Source organism: Psittacula echo (genome assembly GCF_963264785.1).
Source record: "Psittacula echo genome assembly, chromosome: 2".
Lineage (NCBI taxonomy): Eukaryota > Metazoa > Chordata > Aves > Psittaciformes > Psittacidae > Psittacula > Psittacula echo.
In genome coordinates, this window is record NC_137737.1 from 18517029 (window position 1) to 18531553 (window position 14525).

The 14525-nt window shown below is 41.5% G+C and overlaps 1 protein-coding gene across 1 annotated transcript in view; it reads right to left on the reverse strand.

Annotated features, from left to right (window-relative positions):
* Nucleotides 1-3026: 3026 nt before the first annotated feature.
* The window catches only part of COLQ (collagen like tail subunit of asymmetric acetylcholinesterase), a gene marked incomplete at both ends in the record, with an annotated part of 43189 nt that continues 31690 nt past the window's right edge, over nucleotides 3027-14525 (reverse strand). Inside the window, 6 exons of the mRNA XM_080610530.1 lie at nucleotides 3027-3096; nucleotides 5093-5195; nucleotides 7188-7308; nucleotides 7895-8014; nucleotides 10786-10925; nucleotides 12937-13033. Of these exons, the coding sequence (XP_080466656.1) occupies nucleotides 3027-3096; nucleotides 5093-5195; nucleotides 7188-7308; nucleotides 7895-8014; nucleotides 10786-10925; nucleotides 12937-13033 (651 nt within the window). The remainder of the gene's footprint in view (nucleotides 3097-5092; nucleotides 5196-7187; nucleotides 7309-7894; nucleotides 8015-10785; nucleotides 10926-12936; nucleotides 13034-14525) is intronic.

The window sequence follows — 14525 nt, forward strand, 5'->3', positions numbered from 1 at the left end:
TTGCAAGGGTCAGTGTGGGGCTGAGGCAGAGGTGAGACCAGGCGCGGGGATGCACAGTTACAATCCTGGGCTGTCCATACTGGTGTGACAGCACAGAGCCAGATCCAGAGGCAGGCCAGGAGAGGCAGAAGGCATGGGAGAGGAGGCACAGGCTTTTTCCCCTCCCCAGTATCTTAAACTAGATCACTGTCTTTAAAAACTGTGTTACTAAACCCAAAACAAAATAGGCGAAAGGACATAGCAGAAGTAAGGTAGCACGATTTATTGACATGAGCTGCTAATACACACAGTAGGTAACTACATATATTTAATTATATATTAAGTGCAAGCTGGATTTTTAGTAGACATTTAGTACAGTGCGTGGTGTAGGATCGTACTGGTTTTGTATTTCTCTAGAGCTGTGTACTAATCACTAGAGAGCTCTCCCACAGGCATTTGCTGCTCCAAAAGGCCAAGGAACTGCAATACCCCAATTAACTTTTGAATCAGTCTTGGCACATGTTAAGAAACTCAGAGAAGGAGGGAAGATAATTCACAGCAGTCTAGGCACCATCCATCTGAAGAATCCCCAGTTAATGTTAAAGCAGGTATGCCAGAAATAAAGAGAAAGGATTTGTTTTGCAGCCTTTTAAATCATATATACTCAACAACTTCTCAGATGTCTTCCTTATGCTTTATCATCTGAGCGAAACAAGACAATAATGGCAGAGAAACTTGTTTCATGGGGTTTTTTTTCCCCTTATATCTTACACCGCTTTTTTTCTGTTAAGATGCTGAATTGTTTGTGCTGTATTAATGAAGTCCATTTAAAATCCATGCTTTGTGAATGCTTTCTGACCAGACCGATACGCCCCTTCCTGAACATGTGCAGCACAGTACAATTGTACTACGTGCTCCGATCTGCTGTTTATATTCCCTACCTTCTACACACTTAGCTTTGCAACTTCAATGTCCTTTGGAGGTAGGAGCTTTTAAAAATGATATGACTTCAACCTGAAGGTGAAAGGCCACTGGAATCATCAATTTTCCCAAAGACTCCAGCCTTCTGGGGAGCAGAGATGAACTCCTTGGGGAAGGTGAGGGGTTCAGATGAAGTGTCTCCAAGCCCAGGATGGTAACACCAGGCAGATGTTGCCAGAGGTTCATCTGGAGGGCTGGCATGCTATTGCATGTTGTGACATTGCTGGAACCCATCACAGTACAAGCATGGGAAATTACAAGGCAGCTGTCCTAGCGGCCAGATTTCCAGAGCTTATGGCAAGTTCCTGCCCCTGTGGTTCCTTGACCTTTTGTTAAGACCTCTATTTAAAAATAAGAAAAACAACCAGATGAAAAATTTTGAACTGGGCTAGAGATGCTGGTGGCTTGGCTTCATAGCAACATAAATAGCCCAAGTAAGTGACAGCCACAAAGAGTACACTAACTGTGTTTTTTCTTGTTTCCAGTATCACTTCGGACATGCGGAGTTAGCATCTCCTATATAGGTGGTGAAAGTTGTATTCATTTCTTGATTGCTTTAATGCATTATCATTACAACACAACACCCACCTTTATTTAACCTTTACAGCAGTACCACTGTGAGCGCAGCTGTTGCAATGCTGTCATTGGTACAGACAATTCTTGCATTTCAAACAGTCGTGTGCAGCATTGATCGTGAAGCGGGAAAGAGGGGCTTGTGTTAAAATAACACCTTGATTTGAGGCTTTTAGTCCCGTATTCTGCACATCCATTGCTTCATTTTCTTCTGTTATAAACTCTTTCACACATAACATTTAATATGCTTCCCATGTGAAATTTGATCTTCAATGCTTACTAATAAATAAGTATATAATTACCCTGACTCCTATCAGAGCTAATATAGTTGAACAAACTTTCTTAAAAACAAAAATACATGTACATTACATTGTTCATTACACAGCATGTATGAGCATCCATGAACACCCTACTCCAAGGCCTGATTTACAGCAATACAAAAGTGAGACTATACACTGGGGGTACCCCAGACACAAAGGTGGAAACAACAAATGGGAGAGAACAGGGTATAACCAGGATTCAATGCTGAAGGTTGGGTGGACAAGGGGATGAAAACGAGACCTTCCAGTATAGAAACCAGAGCAAAGGCAATGTGTACATGGTCACGCTGTAGTTTCAGGCAGGTGACAAATGCTGTCCCAGCCCCTTCGGGGTCACACAGATCCCAGCCAGCTTGGCACAAAAGTGAAAAATACAGAAACATGTGCCTTCTTTATCTTCGCTCCTTGTCTGATTTCTCTCATGGGAGAGATCTCCTTGGTTATTTCATGGTATATTTGTCCTTTTGGCCTTCTGGTTTGCAGTTTCAGGACTCCTGTGATTGCATTGCTATACATGCACGCAGACGCACACAGCCAAATGTCTTAGCCTAAAGGTGCAGATAACCAGGTTTTTTGGCTGATTTGCTGATCCTGAAAGCATTTACTGAAGGGCATCTGCTCCTTCAACCCACGAAGGTGTACAGTTACCCTTAATGTCGCTGAAGCCATCACTCGTGGATACAACACTTGCGAAGTTCACATTGTAATAAAAGTCTCTATAAACAGCACGTCCAAGATATGCTTTTGTGTTTACGCTGAGAAGGTTCAAAGACAGAAACCCTGAAGATCTTACATGTAGGTTTAACAGTGTTAAAACGAGGTAATTGTTACACAATATTCCTGGTTAGTGAAACACAGTTTCCAGTAGCTTAACATGGCATTTGTGATGGAGCGTGAGTTGCCACGCAGAGTCACATAAAGGTCTTACCGGCAAACACCGTTTGACATTTCTCTATTAAGACAGGATGCAGTGGTCCTATTTTTTTCCCAATCTGACAATTTAAAAACAAAAGAAAAACATCTCAAAATGGCCATCAGCAGCATGATGTCTCTTGCTTGGCTTTCATACAGAGGTGGGTGGGATTTTTTTTTGTTGCAGTCCTTCTTGGATAGATGACAGTGTAGCACCTAGCACCCCACTGCATGTGGGACGCTACCCACCTCTGCTCCCCCTCATGTGAAGTATCGACAGTGTGTAGAGTCGATGTAGCAATAAGAAGTGCATTGCAATTTTCCATAAGACCTAAAATAAAAGAGAATTGAAATATATGTTTCAAAGTATGCTACAGTTCACATTACATGGTTTCTGGATATACTCTCCGTAAGAGTGATGAACATCAGAAAATGCCATATGGAGTCGCAACATAGCGGAACCAAAATAAGAGGGTAATTGCGTCAGTGCTCCACTGTGCTCCCACTTGTCAGCAAAACAAAAGTCCTGGAGAAACTATGAGTGAGGATTTTATTCCCAGTAATGTCAATTAAAGAATAAAATCCCTGTGGGCACTGGGACTTGAGCGGGGGTGGGTGCAGGAGGCCTTGGCGCTCACCCATGGGAACTGTGTAATGAAATATCTGAGCCTTTAAGTGTTTTTCCAGTTACTTCCAATATCTCCAGCTGGCATGACTGTGCCTGTCCTTTAACTTATTTTTTGTGTACTTGAAATAATGACAGTGACACTTGCGCACCTTGGAGATTAAAACAAAAAAAAAAGGGGGAATGTAAGGGTCCTTGCAAAATAAGGAAAACCAGTGATTTTAGTCTTTCTACTGACTAAAATTAAGCGCAGTGGCTCTACCTAGTGAAGACCTGAGCAGAGATGTTAATAAGCATTTTGATGAGCTTTTATTACTAGCATGTATGTAAGTGAATAATTCATCCATCAAACAATCCACAAACTGTGGATTAAGCAGCCATTAAGCAGGTCCTTAAAGCTACATCCTGGGGTAACCCACGTTCTCAGAAAACCAACATAAAATCTCAAGTGGAGGTGTGTGAAATAAGAGGATGGATTTGGGGACTGGAAAGAGTAGAAAATCAGAAAAACAGTTGTAGCAGAGCTCTTGGAGGAAAGGGTGCTTGGGATTAAACTCCCACAGGACTGCCTGCTGACATACATATTCTATTTTACTCATGAGTCACAGCCTTTTCTTTAGTTTAGCAGACAATTTGCAGACTGCACGCACAAAAATAAAGTATCTCAATTGCTCTTCACGACTTGGTTATACATGGAACGTGACATTTGTAAAAAAAATCTCAAGAAAATCTTGTTATTTTTGGCATCAAACTTTGGACTCTTGGAAGGGAATCGCTTTCACAGTAGAGAACAGATTGACATTGTCTGAAGATGAGATACTTGTAAAATGTTTCAGATTGCTAGGTTTGCTGGTACTCCATGTTGGTAATCTCTTCCACCAGGAGTGCTCCAACAATTACAGTGGAAGGATTAGCACAGCACCTGACTTACAAAGACATCCTGTGGTTTCTTACTCCTGTCAATTAGCACATTATTCTTCCATGAATGATGAGGGCTCTGTGTCTAATTTCATTTGCAAATTAAATGTTTCCTGCTAGCCCGTAACAATACCTGACAGTTACATAGGGGTACTGCTGTAGGAGGCAAAGTGCTGACCACAAGAAGCTGTTTAAACAAAGGCAGAGAAGGCAAGTCAATAATAAGCAGACGTTTTAAATGAAGGCCATTGCTAAGCAGATGCATGGCTTTGCATCGCAGCTCAGTGAATTTCCTGGCCTTTGGAAGGGTCCATAGATGATGGGTTCATTCAGAAACAAAGATACAAGTACCCATTAAAGGTAAAGGCAACAGGAGGACAGTTGGAGGTCGTGGTTTGGTTTGTTGGGGTTTTCCTTCAGTGTGATCATTTCCTTATCATGGTCTTTCCTACTCCTGCCGTGTTACGGGTGAACATTAATACAATGATAATGCCACAAAATGAGGAAACTTTGCAAACAATGGGCAAATATATGTCTATTTCCCTTTACTCATTTTGTTCAATGAGAGGTGTGTGGTAACCACTGAGAGATGAGATTTGGCTCTTAAAGTCAATGCTATACAGAAATAATCTGATATAGTCTTTCTCTCCCACTGCCTGCAGTGGTCCCAGTGGAACAATGTTGAAGTGGGTAATACTTTTTTGTGTTAAAGCTGGCAAAGAGAAAGAAGAAAAGCCGACCAAACAAAAGCCCCTGAACCAAAGTGGCAGCAGGTCATACGCACCCAGGGAGATATGTTTTACATGTCAAATATCCAAAATCCTTTCCATCACAGTCTTCAACCCCTTCATGTCTGTAGCCATCTCCACAGTAAGCACGGCGGCATCCTGGTGAAAAATACAGAAAGAAATACTTTCAAGGCACTTCATACGTACAAGAAGCAGGTAAGGTAAGTGGAACTAGATTTTTAAGGACAAAGTATAAAACAAGGCATTTTAGGGAGGGCATTCTGTAAGAACTGTCATAGGAGGAGGAATATTCTTCACTATAAAGAATATGAAAGAATGGATAACTACTAAAGCTATTTACTACAGATACACTAATCACAGCAGCATTCTAATAATTATTATTACCACAGAAAATTACTGTCAAAATGAATTAAATTAAGCATAAAATAGAGTTAACATAAATAATTTCAAACGAACATTCTGAGGTCTTTAAGTGGTTTGAAAATCGCAGCCTAGACCTTTACCCAATATTGCACAGCATCTATGTGTGTCTACTGCAAATGAGTTCCCACATACCAACAGAATTATGCAGACCTATTGCCTGTCTATCAAAATGCAAGCAGAGTATGTTATGATTGCCAAAAGGGTATTTTTCTCACTGCTGACTCCTACTGACTTGGGTGTGAGTGGGCCTTTTTTCATGGTGACTGAAGTGTAGACTGTTGTAATTTGTGGGTTTGTTTGCTGTTCTAGCAACCTGACTTTGCTTTTGACACCTTCAGCTTTTTGAGTGTGACTCAAAACAAATTCATTTAGCTAAAATCCCTTTGACATCTTCTTGGAAAACTGTTAAGCCACAGATTAAGAGGACACTCAAGAATAAGGAATCTGTAGGAGGTAATGTGAGTTATTTACAAAGAGATATTATTAATTAATTTCACCAAGCATCTGTTTATTAGAAATTGATGCTTCCAAGAAAAAACGAGCCTATTTTACAGTTAAATCTATTAAACATTTGGTTAACTTTTTTCTTTTGATTCAGTCACAAGAGCAGAAGGATGACAATGTGCTAATTTCCAAGGAACTCAGTGATAACTCTTCAGGTCACATCATTGTCAGAAGGCCTCGACTAACCTTAAGTTTTGCCTAGCATATAGCACAAAGTAACACAATGTGCCTCCAGACAAGCAATGTACAATGTTGCAGGCACTAGAACTAATGAACATAATTTCCTGCATGCTTGTTCTCCAGAGTTAATTGCAAATTCTAATTGAATCATTTTCTCATGCTCAGAGGCTGGAGTGCTCATGGTCTCTTGCTGGATTACTCTGCAGTCAGGCAAGCTTAGAGGGACATTTGTTTATATGTCTTCCTATACCCGTTGCAATTGTATTGCCTTTAAAATCTCTTTCCAGTTGTCATCGAGAAGTTGTTTGAGATTCCTAAGTTACAAGGGGAAGCGTGGTGATGGACAGGTGGACGGACAAACTCACACAGAGCGTGGCTGCATGCACCCCATTTGCAAAGTCAGGTTAAAGAATGGAGTGTTATATAAATGATGAAGCAAAATTAAATCTTTCAGTGTCAGCTGATGCTGGTTCTGAAATGTGAAGAAGCATCCCTTTGCTAGAACCAACAGAGTACCAAACCTGCTGTGTGTCAGCTGTAGATAGGGTACAGAGCTGTGCTCTGGGGAAGGAATCAAGCGGTAAAAGTAACTGAAAGGTAGATATGAAGGTTGCCACAGCTGCTTGTATGCTTACACGCCCTTTGCTATCCACAACCAGCAAAATGAAAGGAAGCTCGACTAGACAGGAATCAAATGTTGTATAAACCAAACAGTGAAGGTAGTGAAGGCTGACACCTTCCCCATGCAAGTGAGTAACAAAATCCCTAGTGGTTTTACTGGACCCAGGATCTAGCTTGTGCTGGTGTGTGACATCCACATGCACAAAGGACCTCAGTTTTCACACTATGGCTGTTGTGTGGCCTTTTCACACTACGGCCTAACTCCTCTGCACTCTATCCACAAGCCATGCAAGCTTCCCTAAGTGAAATACTTGTGTGACTTACACAGCAGTGTACCCTATGGAAACAATTCATGCACCTTCCCAGTTAGAAAGAGGCTTCTCTTGATGTGCTGTTACTTACTTATACAGTCATCAGTCACAACTGTATTGCCATCATCGCACTCTTCCCCATCCTGTACAATCCCATCTCCACAAGTATCACTATCCTTGAAGCGGTAATCCATGGGATAGAAAGGGGATAGCTGGCCAAACAAACACACAGCAGTCACTGAACTGGACCATGAGCAGCCTGGCTAGCAAGCCGACGTGAAGGGCTGTGGAAGGCAGATCCCACAACCAGGCTTTCATATCCCACTATTTGGTGGCTCAGAGAGTTTATATAGAATCCAATTCAAAATCCAGTGGACAGAAGAAAGATTCTGCTCCTGATTTCAGCAGAAATTAGTTTAGCAACATGAAGCAAAAATGAAATCCACAGGTTTGGTTTGCAGGGTTTGTGTTTTTCCATAACTTTGTACCCTGGTGAGTTTTGCCTCATTTTGTATTAAATAAAAAAAGGTTTTTACTATTGTCATTCCCCAAATTGTCCCCAGTTTGCTCATCAATGGAGCCTGGTTCAGAGAGATGTTAGCACAACCTGCAACACTGATGAGTTAATGCCTAGGAATTAAGACTCCTGTGAACAAAAATCAGAACTATGTACAGTTGTGGCAGTGCTCAAAAATGAGCTTTTTCTACATATGACACCTTAAGTACAGACATTATGTTCCGTATTTAAAAATGAAACATACACTCACGAGTTTTCTGAGACCACAGTCATATTTTCACCTGGACTGGGAGCCATCCAAAGGTATCCTTGAAATACAAAGATCTCTGATCTCTTCTAAAAGCTAAGGCATTTTCTGTGTTTAACCGGTCCAATTCTTCTTGATTATTCACCACAAAAATCTGGGGCACAGAAAAAGAGGTGATTGGTGACTCTCTTGAAGTATTTTGGCTTGTCACAGAATCCAGTTTTGCCAACAGACACGTGTATCTGCACATAGTTAAATAATTACACAGAAAAACGGTTTTGTTGTTTCTAGATAATGAATGGTGTGAGAACTTACACCCGTGATTGCCAGACCATAAGAGGCTCCTTTGTGATCAGTGAGACACAAGTTTCCAAAGGAGAACTGTCTCTCCTGAGCACCCAGATATGGCTCCAATGGCCCCTATTACAGCATGTACTTCCACAGGTAATGAGCATGCAAACACTTACACACAGTCATTGCTGAGGAAAACTGTCAGATGCTCAAATGGTTAAAGGCTGGAACAACTGCAAAATCCACATGGGCATAAGTGCTTTTTGGAGGTTCATCTATAATGTTTTAGGCATGCTCATGTGTACAAAATAAATAACTCATCGCTCAATGCAACCGTCACTTTCACTACCGTGCACTTTATTTAGACTTCATTTGCATTGAAATGCATGTTTCTTTATATGTATGCACTTTGGTCTAAAGCCAAGTCTTCAATAAAACAGAAAAAAAGAAGTTTAAAATGGAGAAATTAGGATGAGCTGCTCTCTTACCCTTTTTTAAAACATCTCAGTCACTGCAACGTAAGGGGCGTTAGGAAACAGCCTCTTCCTTCAGCAGTTTAACCAAATTAATTTTAGCAAGATTAAACCATTTTTAAGTTAAGAAAAAGCAAATGGAGTGCTTCTGATCAAAATGGATTTAGGGCTGAGCCTGATTCCCACCAGCATAAACAGAGTTGGCTCTTTTTAAAGCAAAATACCCTGAAATTTTTACATAGCAGAATATTCCCATAGCCCTCAATAAAGGCCAATTTCATTCAAGAAGCACTGAATAAAATTGCCTTCAGCTTGAATGAAAGAAAGCAAAGAAATAGAAAGCCAACAAAGAACTGATCCTGTAATTGTGCTCAGGAGCTCAAGCCCCAGCCCCAAAGCTCTAATTTCCCTTGAAATCAATAGCAGATTGTGCTCTCTGTTACAGACACCGGCCCTTGAAACTGCAAAAGATTTAAAAACCAGAATGAACCTTAGCCAGTGACAGAAAAACAGCACTTTGTTTCCTCCCTCTCCCCTCTCTGGCAGTACTGGCTCTGGAGGACCTGATGGGCAAATGGATGAGTGCACTGGGGACTTGTTGCAGCAGGATGCTGCTTTGACAAATCACTCGACACCGGGACTGGGGCACAGAGCAGTATCTCTAGGTCTTTGCCATGTACAGCTATAGAAACCCTGACAATAGTTTCCAAGTGGTACAAGGCAGGCTTCAAAGCTGCTGCATAGGGATCTGAACAGAATAAATAACAGCAATGTTTAAGTTCCTGCTCTTGACATTCCAGGGAGTAAAACAAATGCGGCAGGAGTACAGCGACTGCTGCTATGTGTGTGCTCCACTTCCAGAGAGTTGAGGTTTGCTGCTTTGTCATCCCACATTTCTGAGAACAAAATGGCATTTGATCATCATCAAATGAGGGTATACAGTGATGGAGCACGGTATTATATTATTAGGTGGTCACATTCTCATTTCCATCTTTTAAGATCTAATATGAAACTGCCTGATGGAGAAGGAAGACCTACACAGAATATTGCAAACCTTATACCTTTTCCTACAAGTTCTCCAGCCATGAAGCACAATAGGTTTTTCTGCAATAGCATGCAGCGTGATGTGATAGGCGCATTTATTTCATGCACTTTCTTCTCTCACCATTACATTTTCAAAACAACGGGGCTTTTTTGTAATGCAGCACAGAAAGGGATGAACGAGCAGCTGACAAGACTTGCAGTACACTCAAGCAGAAGATTGAGTTCAATGACCCGGTTTAACGGGAAGAGTTGTGAGTAGGTCCTTTCCAGCACTGTAACAGCTTTCTGACAACGTGACAGATGGGAAAGTTAACACAGCTAATTGCTGCTTTTTGTCATTCAGAAGGGACCAGACACCAGCAATATCCATGCATGAGTGGAGTGGTTGGGCTGTGCTGGTACACAGCAGCAAGGCAGCATTTTCATTGCTGATTGAGTGCTACAATGCACAGAATAATAAGGCAGGGCCCAGCAGAAGGAAAATGTGCAGGAATAGTATTTACAAAGTCCAAAGAAATCAGAGATGAAAAATTGCTAAGTAACCTTCCACCAACGACTTCTCCTTTAAAGTGCTGTGTCCAATTTGCCTACTTAAATGCTTTCAAGAAGGCTAGAGATTGAAATTAGCCATACAAAGTGTATGTCCACAGACAGGAGCTCAGAAATCTGACTGCCACGGTTTGTAGAGACTCATTTTTTTTCAAGGTAGATGGCCCGTGCTTTGGGATCCCAATATTCAATTCTAAAAATCACTGTTTTTGCAGAAGAAGATATAAAAAATAAGCAAGAAAGAGACGTTTACTTCACTGACCAATCTGAAATATATTTCAGTTTACCAGAGAGCATCCACCAGCTTGAATGAGGTTTCTAAAGACACGCTGCACTACTGATGGTTTGAAACAGCTGCATTTCAGCACCACAACCACAAAACCCTCAGACTAGTGAGACCGAACTCTTTTGAACCAATTAGATTGCAGAAGTTTTGGGTACTAGAAATAACACATTGCCCACATACAGACATCTTCCATGTTAAATCAAAAATATTAGTGAGTACAACACCTCTCACAAAAAAACTACTTAACAAGTGCTCACAACATCTCCCAGAAAATCTGCTTACCACAGGGACTTTTGGATAACTGTATCCAAACACAGATTCCTCATATGGTGGGTTACTCATGTGTTGTGGGGGTCTACAGAGACATCTCCCTGGAAGTCCTGGAAGTCCTCTTTCCCCTTTTGGTCCTATTGCAAATTGCCCTAGGAAGCAAAATACCAGGTTGCCCTTGTTGAGAAGTTAATACACAAAACACAAACACAGTCTTAGTGGAAAAAGTACAGGTCAGGTGGATACAAGCTTTCAGACATCCGTATCTCCCACTAAATTCAATCGGAACTGAGGGAAGAGATTACCTTGTAAGAAATCTGGAAAGAGACTTTTTACAGGGACATGTAGTGATAGGACAAGGTGAGAATGGTTTTAAACTGAAAGAGGGGAGATTTAGATTAGATATTAGGAGGAAATTCTTTACTGTGAGGGAGGAAATTCTTTACAGATTGCTCAGAGAAGCTGTGGCTGCCCCATCCCTGGCAGTGCTCAAGGCCAGGTTGGATGGGGCTTTGAGCAACCTGGTCTAGTGGAAGGTGTCCCTGGCCACAGCATAGGCTTGGAAATAGATGATTTTTAGGGTCTCTTCCAACCCAAACCATTCTGAGTCTATGAATTCTATGATTCTATGACTAGCAGAACTACCAATTCCAGCACTTCAGGAGAAAGACCCAAGTTTGTACCACAGTCATCTTATTTCAATTCTCTTTTTAAATTTTCTACGAGGTTTGCAGAGAAAGAGACACTATTTGCTTAGAACAAATATCAGCCTGTTCCAAGCTATAGAAATTTAGGACACGATGAACACACAGATCACGCTATAGCACCTATGTACCACGTTTAGCAGAGTCAGTCATGTATACATCCACAACGCACTGGACTTGTGCATTTGTACAACCACTTGAGCAATGCTGTTTCAGAGGTAGAAAACACAACTAGAAATACAGGAGAGCTGCAAATTAAAATGTGGAAAATACTGCTTTTTGACTTCACACTTTGGCAAGGATGTGCTACTCTGCAGAATTAGCCTGTGAGCCAACACATTCATACTGTAAGCAGTGACATCATTACAGCAAGGTCCTTTAGAATGAGAATTTATATTCTAGAGGAAAAAGATTAACAAGCCTGACACCAGATGAACTTTCCATGGATGGAATTACTTCAGTCTCAAGATCGTGGCTGTGTTCCCGTTGGCACAGTGAAAATTCTCTGAAAACAACTTCCAGCTAATTCACCCAAGACAAAGATGTTTCATAATGGGAGACATGAGGTATGTGAAGATTCTGAAGCAAACCCCAGCTTCACAGATATGCCATTTCCACATCACCACAAGAAGAGATCTCATGCTCACAGATGTAAACAAGGGAAGAAAAAGGGAAAACAAAATGGAAGAGGACATTGAACAGATCAGCTGCAGTAGAAGCTGCTGTTGTCCATTTGAAGCAACAGTAGTTTCCACATGGCTTGGCTTTTGTTTTCAGATACTTTAGTATATATCCAGTCACTGAACACTGTGGGCTGTGTATTGTCCTTCAAGTCTACACTTAGTCTTACAAGCTGCCCAGAGTTCATGTGCATGCATAGCTTTGAAGCTGTACAACTGCCAGTTACAAGATTTTTCTCACGCACAATTGCAGCAAGCACAGATCTCCAGCACTTAATTAAAGCTTTTCTCCACTGCCTTTTTTCCCCACTGACTCCTGTCCCTTCTCTTCCCTTTTTCCTTAATGCCATTGTGACTTGAGTTTTGTCTGGTTTTCTTTTACAGAGCTGCACAGGGTGAGTATGTTGATTAGAAACTACAGTCTTTCACTGTAAGCCAGGATATCTGGAGAAGCAGCAGACCTTTAATGATGGAGATTAATTAGTCCCTCCAAGGCTGCCAGATGGCTTTTCATCATCCCCATCTACCAAAGTCCCACAGGAACCACTTCAGCCATATTTTTGTTTTTCTTTGTAACATCAGAAGCCATAATGTAGGCTTTAAAGTGAGGTATAGAATCCTTACAATGGACAAGGATGGCATGACCTGCCCTCAGGAGAAATCCTCTGCTTTCTGTCAGTGGAGATTCAAACGTATTCCTGCAACACTTTTTGTAAAGGGGCCTATGTAGGCATATATGATGAGTCAGGAGGGGCTAGGGAGGAAGAGACACTGCTTACCTGATCCTGAAGGTCCAGGGGGGCCTGGCTGGCCAGAAGGACCAGGCCTTCCAGGTGGACCCATGACACCTGCAGGTCCAGTGTCTCCCTTCAGCCCCTAGGAGAGAGGAGACATCCATTTGTTTGATAAACTATTCGCAACACACAACCTCTTCCAGCCAGCACTGCCTTCCCTTTCAAGAAAGCCAAGACATTTGCCAGTAGAAGCATGCAGCACAAGCTTCATAGCCACCACCCCAAGGAAGAGGTGCTGTCCTCTTCTACCTGGAGACAGAAAAGTGTGTCCAAGCAGGACTTCTGCTCCTAAATGTGAATGGTCCCAGAGTTCTGCTCTGTGTGGAGTCAGGAATCACCCTGACTTCAGTTATTTGATAACCTTTCTTTAAGGATACCTTTTACCCCTGGTATCTGTCAGTGCAGCTCAGACAGAAAGGGCTGGTGGAGCTGAAATCGCTGATCCTGGAAATCCTTAGTTACTGGACTAATACACACTGAAAAAAGAGACAGTTCACTAAGCAGTTGGCAAGGGCTTCCACAGTGACATTTCCCAGTCTTAGGGTGCCATCTTTCAGAAGGACACTAATGACTTTGAAGCCCACACTGTTTCCAGAAGTACCTTAGCTGCCTGGACTCCTGTATCTCCTTGACTTTCACCACAGGTATAGCTACGTTAACAAATCACAAGGCAAGCAAGAGCTTGGCTTTGAGAAGTGCAAGCTAGTGTGGGGCAACCCCATACCGACAAATGGTGTTTCTCCAGTACCCTCTCTCTCAGTCAAAATGCTGTAACATTATCTATGGGAGATGAACTTACACACAGTTACCATACAATTGCTAATATTGTGCAAAATCAGCCCTAATTTGCCTCATGGGATCCTGTTTCTGCAGCTATGACCTTAGGCATTTGAAATTTTTACCCTACAGCTATTCAGCACCTTCATATTTATGCTCCTGAATTTAATATGGTGACACTTATTAAAAATACCTATATTTATCTTCCTGCTCATGCACTCTCCAAGGCTTGGGTTTCTCAGCTTTATATTTCGGAAGCATATTACATATCTTAAATTTGAAATATTTGATTTGATTTTATGTAACAGCATACATTATTTAGCATAACAAAAATGGTGTATGTTGTGTAAGCTTTCTTTTAATAATAAAGCAGATGAGTTCCTCAAAGATGGCGTAGTTCTAGGTTAATGTAAATTCACGGGCTTAGGATGAGTGGTTACATGTCTGGTTTCAGAGTAATAAAGCATATGGGGTAATGCATGCTAAAATAATCTGTTGTTATATAACATGTCATATCCCATGGATACATTTGGATGTTGAGGAAGGTTCATTTTGCCATGGCCCATAAAGAACTTAATTGAATATTTGCCTTGTTTAATCCTATTAGGTAAGCTCTGTGCCATCAAACTCTTCCAGGATTTATGTGAACGTCAACGATGCTGATCCCTAATTACTTCTTACATTATGCAACACAGAATGAGCAGACCAGGATTTTGTAGCCCCAAAGAAGTCTGTGGGAAACCTCTTTCCTCCACAGAACAGTGATCTGGCAGAGGCAAGCCAGTGCCAGTTGGACA